We start from the raw sequence: 13999 nt of genomic DNA, 5'->3' as shown, positions 1-13999 counted from the left end.
TTTCAAAAGGTTGAGAAAACATGTGTATTATTCTCAATGACCCTTATGACAATGTCCAGAATACTGTCAATCATGTAATCACTCAAGAACACCAGTAGATCTCTTCCAGGCTAAGACTTCAGTTGCTCAAAGACTTATTCTTTTTAGAATATGGTTTCTTAAAGGTATTTATTTTATTTCACAAGGAAGGCAAAGTAACATTTACTGAGTAAATCCTACTTTTCAGGCAGTGTGCTTGGCATTCAATGCATATTGTGCTTCATTTAATCTTCCTAACAACCTTGCATATTGATATCCCATTCTACAGATGAGGAAACGGAGGCTCATCAAGATTAGGAGACTTGCTCAGGGTCACAGCACACAGCGAGCAAAAGGCAGAATAAAATGCTACCCACTGCAGCCTGCCTGGCAAATCCCTTGTTCTTGCCAGACAGATGTGCTACCTCCCAATGGCCATAGTGAAACTCAGCTTATGAAGTGAAATATTATGTTGCTATATATTGTTAAGGTAGGTACTCACCAATTCTGCAATTTTCAGAAACTGCAAAAATGTAAGTCGTTTCTGTAAAAATTGGGTAGTTATCATTTTCATCCTCAATTCTGATTACGAGGGGCAATGGAAGTTCTGGAGTATATCCATCTGGAGTTGTTGCAAAGGCAACTAGCTGTGAATAGAGTAAAGTTTTTCTTAAAAAAAAAAAAAAGGTTGAAACTTGCTTTTGTTTTGGCTTTCATTGGGAGACTGTTCAGCACTGCAGTGTGGGTTTCACCATTTGTTACTTAACTTTAATGCCACCAGAGCTGGTTAATTTCCTGATGTAGTATGGCATTTTGTGTTTAAATTTATCTAATACAATAATATAGATAAATTTGGTTACCTCACTGTTGCTGTATTGTTCATGAGTGTAACAGTTTTCATTATTTTCCCAAAACAGTCTTGAGAACTATTTTGTTTCGTTTCGTTTGAAAGTTTCAGATGCATAGATTTTAAATACAACTTTCTAGATCTTGCATAACTTTGAATTCTTAGGATTCCAAATTCCCCAGGTGCAGTTAACTGAGATTATTATTTTAGAATTAGAATTACAGGCACATCGATGGTTATATTTAGATAATTATCTTCATAAGACTTTTTTAATTTAAAAAGGGGGAGTCAGAAATAGAACAAATGAACAGCTGCAAACTGTGTCTAAAATGCAATTTATTCTTTTGATTTTATAATATGAATTTCAATTCCAATTTTTTTAAGTTATCACAGAAAGGACAGGCCACCACAGGTACTAGAAGGTTATGTCGTAGCAATTCTAAACCTAAACATTTAATTCAGAGTTTGCATGTCTCTTCATTTTGGTCAACTGATGAATAATTAATTCAAATAGATGTAAAATAATTTAAATTGGATTAAGCAAAATGACCAGTTCCTGTTGGAAAATCAATACATTAGGTTAAATTCTTACATATTAACACCCATTCTACCAAGAGAAGTTGCCCAGATATTGAAAAGACTGAATAATCTTAGTTAAGCACTGTCCGCACTCCCTACTTGCTCACAAGTGAACGTTCTCCCGTCACAAAGGTACTGAGCTTAACTTCTGAACTTGACTTACCTCCTATGGTTTCATTCTCAGTAACTTAAAGAGGTTCACAGATATTTTCTGCCAATCAAATAACTACTCTTCAAAGTGGGGGTTTTTTGTCTTTAAAAAAAAAATAGTAAAACTAAAATATCCGGAACAATCTAACAGAATCAAATGCTATTTATTCTGTAAAATTTTTTTTGCTTCCAGTCAGGTCTGTGCTATCAGATACACCCAGAGCATGGATGACAAACACAGAAAAGGGTAAATGAACTGAGAAAGAGAGACAAATTAGTCAAACTTAATAATTACTCATACAATATGTAAACTTTAGACTCTACCTCAAAAGATTCGTACTGTTCACGATCTACAGGACGGGTACAAAACAGGTTTCCAGTGTCTCTCTCTACATAAAATAAATTCAGAGGTTCTCGGTCAACTCCAGGTCCTCTTATGGAATAGTAAATGGTGTAGTTTTGTGCTGTGTCAGATTGAATCTAGAAAGAGATATTACATATATAAAAGACAAATTTTTATTTCAGCAAAACTTTCATCTATATTCTTATGCAATCACACGGACATTTTTTATTACAATACATAATTGCCCTCTTTAATTGATTATTATGTATGAATAAAAAGCAGCAACAGAATAAGAACCTAATACTTGAGAAATTTCAAGAGCAAGGCATGAGGAAAACAATGCAGAAGTGTCTTCGATTTCCAGAATTACCAAGGAATATTTTAAAGGCTACATGTACCCACATGGATCAAATGTTTCAGACTTTTCTTCTCTTAGAAAACAAAGTATTCTGAGCATGAAAAAAATTATCCTTTTGTCAATTTTTTAAAACCTGAATTTTTAAATTATATACAACATAATATTTGAGACACTGGGTTTAAAGTGTACTGTCTGCAGGGCAAAAATTTGGGAAATGGTTCCTTAATTAGCTTTTATTATTTGTCAGCATCTTCTTTTTTATAGGGGCTGAATGGGGCGTGGGAATGAGTAAGAATGGAAATGGCATAATCTCCTGGCAAGTGTGGTATTCTGGTATTTGACTCAAAAAGCAAATTTTTGCCAAGTTGTTTTCAACCTCCTAGTAGGAGCTTGACCATCTACCAGGATGATGAACAAATTATTCCCTAATGATTTCTTTCTCGACTTTAATACGCTCTTCTCTCAGCTGCATTAAATGTGTTGGTGGGATATAAAGGAAGACTCTCTTTCATCACTTCAAGAACCGAGGGAAAAGAAACCCAAAGCCTAGACTGACTGTGAGTGGCCACTGATAGTAAAAGAGGTCAAGAAGATTTGCTGGGGTTTCCAGTGAAGTTAGAAAGGGGAGAGAAAATGTGGATCCAGTGTGATTTAAGCAGTGGAATTGGGAATAAGCCATAGGAAAGTGTACGTGTCTTTCCCCTTCATGGCATTTGACCTTTTGTCAACAATGCCATCCCTTATTATGGAAGACGTTTGGGGGTTTTCCGGACTATCCCAGGCTCTGTGATACCCTTGCTGATACAAAAATTCATTAAGGAAGCAGGTGTTTGAGAGTGCTTTATGGGTTTTGCAGTTTTATAAATAGACTTTGTATGGCTAAAACTTCAAAATAAAAGTATATGCAAATATAGAGAGATATATTTATACCCATACATTGAAACATACAATAGACATACTCATTCACTCATATATTCATACACATGTATTTTCTTAAGTAACTGCATACTCGTCCAAATTTTAAAGAAAGATGGAAATCATAGACTCTTACAGTGGAAGGAAAGTAAATTGTACCTGTTGAAGAAAAAGTGGGAAAGGACCCAAGGAATTCTCAGGCACCGAACAAGGAATAGGAGCCCATCTTCTCTTGGAACGTCTTAGAACTTTCTCTTGAGAATGCCTTTTCTTAAGTACCTCAATTTAGAAGACAGGGAAAAATAATAAAGTCAGTGACTATTCTCAAACTTTAGAGCGCTGATACATCTTTCCCCTCTCACAAAGATTAGCTGGAGAGACATTAAGACCATGGTGGTGCTTGAAAACCAAACTAAGATCAATACTGCAAAAAGACAATGAAGAATTAAGAGCCCTAACTGTTATCACAGCAATCCTCTTGAGAAAATAACGTGGTGGGAACATGGAAGAGAGAGAGATGGAACTGGAAGCCTAGAAGCCAAACTGAAAAAAAAAAAAAAAAATTAATGTTGCCACATTGCCATGCAAAAACATGGGAGGAGGATATGCAAAGAAAAAAAGTAGATAGGTGTTCTTCCACATTTAGCAGAAGCATCTTCCACTCACCAGCAACTAGGAAGAACCAGGGGACCAACAGAGAGATCTGTGCCAGAACGAGGAGAGAAACATGGTGACAACTCTCAAACAGCTGCCGTGAGTAACGGCCAATGGTTGACTCGAAGTCATTTTGATCTTGGGTGTCACAATGTAATATGCATGCATGGGGTCCAAACCTCAACCTAAAATAGTCATCTATTTTCTAAGACTAAAAATTATGCTAAGATACATGAGACCTATCTCTGGAGGCCTCATGGATCTCAGCATAATTAACCACGTTGTGGTCCTATACCGCTGCCCAAAGTAGGACACCTTCCGAAGTCATTAACATGCCATATGAGTTCTGAATAATTAGAAGCTACCAAGCCCAGGTTATAATATAAATACCTTAAGTAATGTTGGTTATTGTCTTGGAAACCTATTCCACAGTGATGATCAAGAAATGCTTCTCTGTCTACTCTCACGTTCTCATGCTGTACCGTATCTCACTTTCTCCTTTTATGTCCCAAATAAAAAGGAATTACAACCTGTAATAACCTAAGTGGAACAATCCTTTTCCATTTGAACACTGTTAACTTGTGTCATGGTTCTCATTCCTCTTTAAGCTAAGCTATCCCGTATTTTTTTCTGATTTCACATCTTCCCTGGACATGTTAGTTGCCCCTGGAGACAACAGTTCATTATATTCATTTTCATACTTTTTATTTTTATACCTTGGTCTGACGCTCTAAAAGGACAAGCACTGTCTTCTCTTCTTGGTTCTCTGTGTTGGCAAGTGATATAGTAAAAGTTCTCTTCTCTGAGGACAAAAGAATAGCATTTGTTGTGTAGACTGAACCATCTTCTAAAATCTGGAAATCAGGATCACTTGAATGAATTGCATTAGCAGATTTAAAGCACTCCTTCAGGTTAACTGTGGAAAATACACAGAGCAATCATTTGTAAGGTAAAAACAGAACAGTACATAGTTTTAACAGTAATCTATGCATTTGAGGTGGGGGGCAGCCAAAAACTTCCTATTAATTACCTTGACACTTGGAAATTTTGTATTTTTAAAAGGACATATGAAACTATACAGTTAATTAAGTTGTGCTTAATTAAACATACATCACTGCTAACATCTACTTCACTCCCTTTTAAAGAAGAGAGATTAGTTCTGAAATAAAGGCATGTGAGCGCCACAGTCTGAACATTAAGCTCACACCAAAAAGTTTCTTCTTTATTAACCGAAATTGGCCAAGAGCAACCCATGAGAACATGAAGGAAGTTAAACATAACCTAGAGACTAAAATCAGCAGTTATAAAATTATATTATTACTGAACTCTTTGAATCTATTGTTAAATAGTCATCATACTCTGTGTGTTCATTGGCCTGATCTTCTTTTTGAGTTACGATCATATTACAGTTATGTGAAAAAAAAAATTGATAAAAAAACAATATATGGAAGTAAATGTCAGTAAAATGCCAAAATGCTTTAGGATGAAAATCCAAAAACACCTCTAAACTCAAGAAATATTTTCAATACTACTTCTCTATTTCATAGACATGTGTTATAATATATATTATATCCTTCAGTTAATGTAAATATTAGTAATAATTTCATTACTCAAACTAAACAATTTTAACTACTTTAAATAACCATGTTTTTCAGTAAAGAACAATACTGGTGTCATTCCAATGACACCACATGTATTTAAAAAAACGTACTCTAATGTATTTATTAGTTTTAACTATTCGTTCCAGTATAGTTATCCTTCTAAAAATTACACTAATTTTACAAGACCATACCAAATTAGGATTTATTACATATTCTGGCAGTTTCTTACCTCTACCAATAAATTTTTCAGCATCTAATTTGGAGGGAACATGTAGGGTCACTGTTTTGCAGGCATCACAGGCAGCTGTCAAGATCTAAAACAAAACAAAACAGAATCAATATTATGCATAAAAAAGAGCCATGTCATGCATACATAGTTTATCTACATCACAAATTTGTACAATTATAAATCAGCTTATATAATTGGCGAAATAAAATAAAAAGCATACACTGGATAAGAATTCAGAAAAAAAAAAAAAAAAAACCACCTGCATAGAAGGGAAAATAAAACAATAGACTAAGAGTCATGGCTCCTTCCTTCACAAAGCATGTGGACTCAGAGAATTCCGTATCCTCTTGGGCTCTGTTTCCTAGTCTGTAAAATGGAGTTAATAATAATCTGACTAACCTAGTGGGTGTAATGAGAAACTAATGACAGCCTTTGTGGAAAGCACTGGAAACTATTATGAAGGCGGCACAGGTATGTGAAAGGGAAGAGAAACAAAAACAATTTAATGAGCCAGCAAATTGTTTCAATTATCTGTCAACTGCATACGAGCTTTGGTACCAAATCAGAAATATCCTAAACAAAAGTCCGGTGCTTTCCAAGAGAAGGACTGACTCACTGCCGTGGAGTGACTTTAAGTATTTATGTGTGACCGTACACTGACAAGCACACGACTTTGAAATATGAACTTAATTTGAAGGTGCATCTTCTTGTTCATGAGAATTAAGATCATTTTAAAAATATTTCGCTGAAAAGTTTTAAGTGATTTAGTGATTAGGGTGAACCCATTCCATTACAATATATATATTTGAGCACACTGAAATTTCTGTTCTCTCTGAAACTTGAACAACGTTTTTTTTTTCCCTATAGCTTTGCAAAGGCTTTCAACCAAAAGCAAAACAGCTAACTAGCATTTACAGTTATTTAAAAGTCGATAAACATACATTAAAATCATCAAAATTTGGATGAAAATTTTTATTTCCAATACACATTAAAGACCCTTTAATTATCCAGTTTAAATTATGTATGAAGGATCAAGCAAGGCAGAGATGACATGTCATTTGGAACTTAGACAGGGACAAAGCGAAGAGATTGTACTTGAATTAGAAATAAAAAGATGAGAAGAATTTTCACCGGGTACAGAGACCAGAGAGAATAAGAGCAGAATCAGGTGTCCGAGGAGTCCAGGTCGATGTGACTGAGAGCATACATGTACTGACTCATTCACCTAGCATCTCTCGGTTGCTGCCTAGGTGCTGGGCAGTGTTCAAAGGCTACCACACCGAACAAAGAAAAATCCTTGACCTCATGGAGATTATGTTAAAGTAAGGTACAAACAATAAATAGACAAATGCAAAAAGTTCCCATAATGCCAAGAGTCAGTGTTACAAGAAAAATAAAACAGGGAGAGAGGATGATAAAGGAAAGATCAGACGCTGAATGAAACAAGAAGGTAAACCAGTTCTCAAACTGGGGAAGAGTCTTCCAGGTGGAGCAAAAAGCTGGACCAAATGCTCTGGGAGGGGACTTCACCTGCTATATTGAAGGAATAAAAAGGGGTCATAGCAGTAAACACAGTGAGAGAAGAGTGATACAATATTGAAGAGACAATCATGGGCTTATCACGAAAGGTCTAAAAGGCTGCAGAAAGGTGTGCAGATTTTTTTTCTGAGTGCAAAGAGATGCAACAGGAGGTTTAGAAGCCGTGGAGTGGCTCATGTGGTGAGCACTCACACAGACTCATTCTGGTGGCCATGTGGGAACTGCACACAGGGCAGCTAGCATGGAAACGAGGAGGCTCACTCTCCCTGAGACAGATTTGCCACTTCAATAAAAGAGGATGAGTGCTGTGACAAGGAAGGACAGGGCACCGTGGGAGAGCATGGGAACGAGCCTCCTCGGAGAGCCACGTGACGATCGGCTACAAGTTAGCCATTTGGAGGCAGAGCTTCCATGTTCCAAAATAGGAACTGCACATGCAAAGGCCCAGCGGTGATGCAGACCTGAAAACGAAATCTGCGAAGGCTGACACAGATAGCCCAGGAGGGACAGAAGTTTAAAATCAACTCAGAGAAGTAGGTGTGGGACAGATTCTGAACAGCCTTAACGAGGTACACACAGAGATCTTTTTTCCTAAAGCTAATAAGAAATCAGAGATTTGTTTTAAGAAGATAAACTACATAAGCAGCTTTCTGTTTGAATAAGGTAACTGACCAGTGTGAAGGATAGATCAGGGGAACAATTTTCATTTCCAATAACGGCACCTGGATCATTCAGTCCAACACTCAGGGCAAAACTCAAAATGATAGATACATGTTTTTAAACCACCCTAAAGCATCTAGCAAGGAATTGCTAGGCAAAAATTGAGGGTAAAGCTGGAACACAGAGTGGTAACCAGAAATGACTTCTGATCTGAAAAGACTGGACTCTGGCTTTTTGGCCTCAGTAGAAGAAGAGTGAAATCAAAGCACGGGCCTGCCTAAGCCAGTAGAGAGGAGCGTCTCGCATTAACATGGAACCCCAAATGCAAAACTTTCACTGCAGGGCTGAGCTCGAAGTAAACTGGCCCTCGCGTGGATTTGCTATCAACATTCATGTCACTTGCTTGGTTGAGGAAACTCAAGCCACTCATTAAGTTTAAAGAAGTCCTGGCATGTTATCATGACCATAGACGCTGAAAACACTGGACCAAATTGAATAACCAGTCTTAATTTAAAAAAAAAAGGAATTGATCAGTACTTCTTCAGTACGATTTTTATTTAATACTATAATCACGACATCAATGGAAAAGCACCAGCTGCAGCTTCGCTAAACTCAGAAACAAGACAGACTTTCCAAGGGTCATCAATTGTAGTTAACATTACATTAAAGTGTATTGGGCAAGAGGATGACATTAGGAAGCATATGAATTGAAAAGGGAGAGGAAAAAACTGTATTTTCATGTGATATGACTACTTATCTGGAAAACCTAAGCAAATCAACCAATAAATTACTGTAAGACAATATGAGAATTTCAAATTTCAGTAAGGGAGCAGAAATAACTATTAAAATACAGAAATCATTAGTCTTCATACACATTAAATAAAACCAGTTAAACAATATAATGGAAAAAAAGAAATCATCTTCAAAAGCAATAAAAATTTAGAATATGAAGAAGTAACAAGGAACGTGTAAAGCCTATTTGAGAAAAATCTGAAAACATTTCTGAAGGACACAGAAGTAGACTTGCACCAAAAGAAAGGTATGTTGCTATTTTGGACAGGAAAAAAATCACCAACTTAAATATGTCAACTTACACTAAGTTAAAATACAAAGTTTATAAGCCCAACAAAAAATCCCAACAGTATTTCTTCTGGAACTAGTTAAGCGGATTTAAAAGGTCGTAAGAACAAATAAATAATTAAAAATAGAAAAATTATGAAAAAGAAAAGCAATGAAAGGGTATTAGCCTGAGCAGACAGTAAAGGTCCTATGAAGTCTCAGTCATTAAAACAATGCAGTGGTTGGTGTATGAATAGACAGAGAGCAGGTGCTTATAAACTGGAAAGGAAGAAGCAGAACCATTTCTACTTGCATTTGTTATAACCGTATATAGACCATAAAAGCTTTGTTTTACTTGCCAACAACAATTATGAAAGTTTCTATTTCTCCGCATTCTTGCTGACACAGCCTCATGTCAAACTTTTGCAAGTTTGCCAAATGAGAAATGACATTTGAGTGTAGTGTTAAATCCATCTTTCCTTATTATGAGTGAGGCTGAAATCTTTTTTTTTTGGGGGGGGTAATTAGGTTTATTTATTTACTTATTTAATGGAGGTACTGGGTCCTGGGTACCCTTGAACCCAGGACCTCAGGCATGCTAGGCACGTGCTCTACCACTGGGCTGTACCCTCCCCTGGAGGCTGAAATCTTTTATGGGCCATTTTTATTACTTTATGGGAACTTCTCATGTCCATGTTCATACTGGACTCCTGATTTATAAGAGCTCTTTATATATTGGCAGATTAACCTTTTAACATATGATCTGCAAACCTTTCTCCCAGTTTATGAGTTATCTTTGATTTTGCCTGGTTTGGTCTAGTTTTTTGCCATGGACAAGTGTGTATGTTTGTGTGCAAGTGTGTGTTTTAATATAATTGATTTTCTCCATCTTAATGAATGACTTTTGAGATCTGAGCCATAAGTAAGACTTCTTGACTCCAAATTTAAATAGGAATTCACCATATTTTCTTCCACTATCTGTATATCACATACTACATCTTTCATCTGTTCGGAATTGTCTGTGGTGTTTCGCATGAAGTATGGATTCAACTTTATCTTTTACTAAATGACTGCCTAAATCAAGTTGTCTCATACTATAATATCCATAGTATATTTTATATATATATCCTCAATGATGTGATATGCCATCCACCATAAAACAGATCTCTGTCTAGTCAGACACAAACTTTGCTAAGGGAAGAGGGAGCTGATAATATCTTTCAAAATTATAAAGTCATTTCTACTCTAATCTAGCAATCCCATCTCTGGTGATCTGTTGATCCATCTGCCCCGTATATGAAATGACATATATAAGATTTTATTCACTGTGAAATTATTTATAATAGCAAAAACTAATAGCAGAGGTGATGGACAGAAGTAAAGATATCCATGAGATATTTCTGATCATAGATTTAATGGGACTTAATGATGGATTAGGGGAGGGGAGCTGAGAGGAAGGAAAAACAGCTTTTAGACTTCCTCCTTGAGGACTAAGGTATATAGTGGTGTCACTTATTGAAATACGGGACCCTAAAAGAAAAGTGACACTGTTTGGAAAGATAATTAATGCTGTGTCACACATCATAGTAGGCAGAGAGATAGTTCAATGAAGACATCCAAAAGAGCAAAATAAATTTAGTATTTCTAGGCACTTGTATGATACTTAAGGGAACGGGCCTGGAATAGGGAGTCTGATTCTGAGTGGTCAGAAAGGTCAAAAGGACAGGGGAGTGAATTTCAAGAATAAAGCCTCCATCTATAAGGTGAAACTGGATAAGGAATGGCTGGATTCAGCCATGGAGCTCCCTGATGACCTTAGAGAGAATGTAGCTTCATTAGGTACTTAGGCAGAAGCCAGAGTTCAAGCGGTTGCCTCATGTGCAGGGCGAGGCAGCATGAGGAAGTTGGAAGACGCTGATTCAAGGAAAGGTGAAGGATTACTTGGGTGCACAGGGAGGAGGAAATACAGTGGGTGTCCCCTAAGTCATTCTTAGTAATGTTTCTTCTCTCCTTCACCCGCCTGTCACACATGAGGCTCACACAACAGCAGTGAGGCTGGCAGGGCTTTGCACAGATATGCACAAGAGCATCTGAACAGCTTGAGACGCTCACGCCCAGCCTTCCAGCCAGAATGCAGCAGAACGAGGAGGGGCAGCCATCAGTCTTCTCTCCACCCCATTTCTGGCCTAGCCAGCTTTGGTGCTAAGGGAGGCCAAGGAATGAGGATCATTCATCTTTAGTTTATTCCCTTACATCTGCTTTCTTCCAGAAGGGATCTGAGAAGACACAGAAAGTCTGTGTGCAAGTACATGAGAGCAATGCTATCTCTTGCCTGCGCGTCGGACCACCCCACGCCTAACCATGCCTCCTCCTTCAAAGCCCATTGCCAATGTTGTAAAGAGAAGTGTCAACTTTGTTAGGGACCTAACCAAAATCCATTCCTTCGTCATCAAGGACATATTCTGTGACCATTGTCTATTCCATTCTTGATTTCCTCAACTATAAAATGTTAACTGCTGGGCACCTGGCCCTTTCTGTTATTCATATGTCCCTGGAATTTAGTTAAGGGTTGGCAGTCCAAGGAGCTCCTTGGGAAAGACATTCTAATAATAGTAACAATACAATTTCATTTACTTAAAAATTTCAGGAATTCGCTGGGGGGAGGTAAAAAAAGAAAGAAATAGAGAGAGAGCAGTGGTAGAGTAAGGGAAATGATCCGGCTAGTTCACGCCGCCGGTTCCACCACCGCCAGAAGAAACCTTCCCGCTGTCTGTTGTCCAGGTTCGTCCGCTTGTCCTTCAGGATTGTCTGGAGCCCTAACGCCTGCAACTCAACGTGAAGGGACACTACCGACTTCGCACAATTTTGCACTTGGTCTATTTAACTCTTCTTCCAGGGGACCCAGGGGTCCAGTTTGGGGAATCTCTGATCCCAAACTCTCCCTGGGGCAGCTTCCCCGCACTGGATTCCTGTGCCTTGCGCCCCCCACCCCACCAAAGAGATCCCAGTCTTTTCTGCCAGGGAGGGGGACTGTCGCTTCCAAATAAGGCCACCCCATTCGCTCCCAGCTTTGGGTAGGTGGGGTCGCTGATACTGTGTTCTTTCAAGCGGGAAAGAAACTAGAGCTGCAGGGCGGGGGACGGAAGGGGACGGGGGGTGAGGGAGCAGAAGAATCCAGCTGCCTCCCGGGTGAGAGAGCGGAAGGACCAGTTCCCCAAAGACTGAGGGCAAGGAAACCTCACGTGCTGACCAACAATGGAAACCGATACAAGGGATCACCTAGGGCCGATCCATCTACCAAATTTAGGTCCCCTCCTCCCCTCAACACACACTAAGATCGATCACCCGAAAGGCGCCTAGTCTTCTCTTTCACCCAAGGACCTGTGCTTTCGGTCCTGTCCGCCCAGCGGCTCCCCTTATCCACGGTCTAAACCCCAAATCGAGGCCGACTGGACTGCCCTGCCCGAGGAGGTGCGCGAGGCGCCGGAGCAGCGCGCGTCCCGGCTCGTACCCAGAGGCCACGGTTTTGCAAGGGCGTTTGCAGCCGCTGCCTCCGTCTCATTTGCCTGCACTGACTGTATCTACCGGAGACACCCTCCTCCTCCCCAGCCGGATCGCGACGCCCAGGTCGCCCTCCTCTTTCTGTCTGCCCTCCCCCACCCTAGTCAACGGCATTTTTTTCAGCCAGCCCCAGGCCCACGGACCCCCGCTTTGCCCGCCACCCTCGCCCGACCCCTGGTCCCAAAGTCTCCCCTCCCTCCCCCCCTCGGTCGGTGACCCCTCTCGGGAGCCGGGGGCCGGGCAGCCACTCACCGCGAGGGTCAGCAGGAGTTGCCGGCAGAGGGCTCCGCCTGGGAAGCCGGCGTGCCCGGCTGCCGCCATGGGAGGACTCGGGGGCAGGTCGCCGGCCGAGGCACCCGGAGGCCGGGGAGGGAGGGCGCGGCGGGGCGAAGGGCCGCGGCCCGGGCGCAGGCTGGGCAGGCCGCGCCGCAGCGGTGCGAGGCAGAGGAAGTGGAGCGCGCAGGCAGCCGCTTTTCTTGGTTTTTCTGAAGCTCCTGCCTCTCAGCCCAGGGGCTTTTCCTCTGACCGAGGGTGGAGCTCCAGGCGCGTCCGAAAGACACTGATCGGCCCCTCCTTGGTATTTTCTTAAGTCTTCATTTCTGGAAGAATGCAACAGGTGGGAACTCCCTCTCGCCGCCACCCTTTTACCTGCGCTAGGTGTTTCTCACCGGTGGACGCCACCTATATGCCCCATCTCCCCCCCGCCCCGGTATCCGCCTGGAGGATTAACAGCTGGCCCAGCCCAGCTGAAGCCCTGACTGTACAAAGACTCACTCCCTGAGCGCGCCCGGCCCGGGAAGGGGCGCGGACCCGAGCGCGCTCACGGCCCCGACTCCGCCCTGCGCGCCGGGTTCAGTTTCGGACCTGCAAAGGCCGCCGGGGAGCTGCAGAGGTCGCATTTTGTGTCACAGCTGCCCATGGCCCACCTGTTAGAGGGCTGACCCCAGGGAGACTGTTTTACATACTCTTTGCTGCAGTGAATTTACTGCAGACATCCAAGAGCAGTTCAGACAGGGTTTTCATCTGTGACACACCTTTCTTGGGGTCTTGTTTGGGTTTTGTTTTGGTTTGGTTTTTTTGCTTTGTTTTTTTCTTAAAGAAATTTCATGGCCAGTATGGCAATGATGAAAGAAAATTACAATAATAAATAGATAGATAGATAGAACAAGGGAATCCAGGCATCAAGTGTGAATTACTATGGAAAATGCATCTCTGAGGTCCTAGACATTGGCTAAATGTGGCCACTGATTTTCTCCAAGACCCTCCTGTGTTGTAGTTAAAGCCAACCAGTGACCCGCTTATAACTTATCTCCTAAATTGGACTCCCGGATGTCTAGCAGAGCTTTCTCTCTTCCTTTCCCACCACCAAAACCAGAGTTGGTGGGAAAGAAAGAAAAAGAATAGGATAAAATATATGTTTTGGTTTGAAGCATTCCTTAACTGGATGGATTATAGCAGTGCTTAACTTAGAAGATTAAAGTATAAA

The 13999-nt window shown here is 40.6% G+C and overlaps 1 protein-coding gene across 4 annotated transcripts in view; it reads right to left on the bottom strand.

The window, feature by feature from the left end:
- The window catches only part of DSC2 (desmocollin 2), a 28373-nt gene extending 15099 nt beyond the window's left edge, over nt 1-13274 (bottom strand). For 2 of the 4 annotated variants that reach the window (XM_031439011.2, XM_031439013.2), the window contains exons 1-6: nt 12766-13274; nt 5695-5779; nt 4581-4780; nt 3370-3480; nt 1919-2074; nt 521-665 (exon numbers count right to left, since the gene is read on the bottom strand). In XM_031439011.2, coding sequence (XP_031294871.1) covers nt 521-665; nt 1919-2074; nt 3370-3480; nt 4581-4780; nt 5695-5779; nt 12766-12834 — 766 coding nt within the window. In that variant the 5' untranslated portion in view covers nt 12835-13274. Of the gene's footprint in view, nt 1-520; nt 666-1918; nt 2075-3369; nt 3490-4580; nt 4781-5694; nt 5780-12765 lie in introns of all 4 variants that reach the window. The other 2 variants (XM_031439010.2, XM_031439012.2) reach the window with 1 other exon arrangement.
- Between the last annotated feature and the right edge of the window lie 725 nt (nt 13275-13999).

Source organism: Camelus dromedarius, chromosome 32, assembly GCF_036321535.1.
Source record: "Camelus dromedarius isolate mCamDro1 chromosome 32, mCamDro1.pat, whole genome shotgun sequence".
Lineage (NCBI taxonomy): Eukaryota > Metazoa > Chordata > Mammalia > Artiodactyla > Camelidae > Camelus > Camelus dromedarius.
This window is presented reverse-complemented; position numbering and strand designations above follow the sequence as displayed.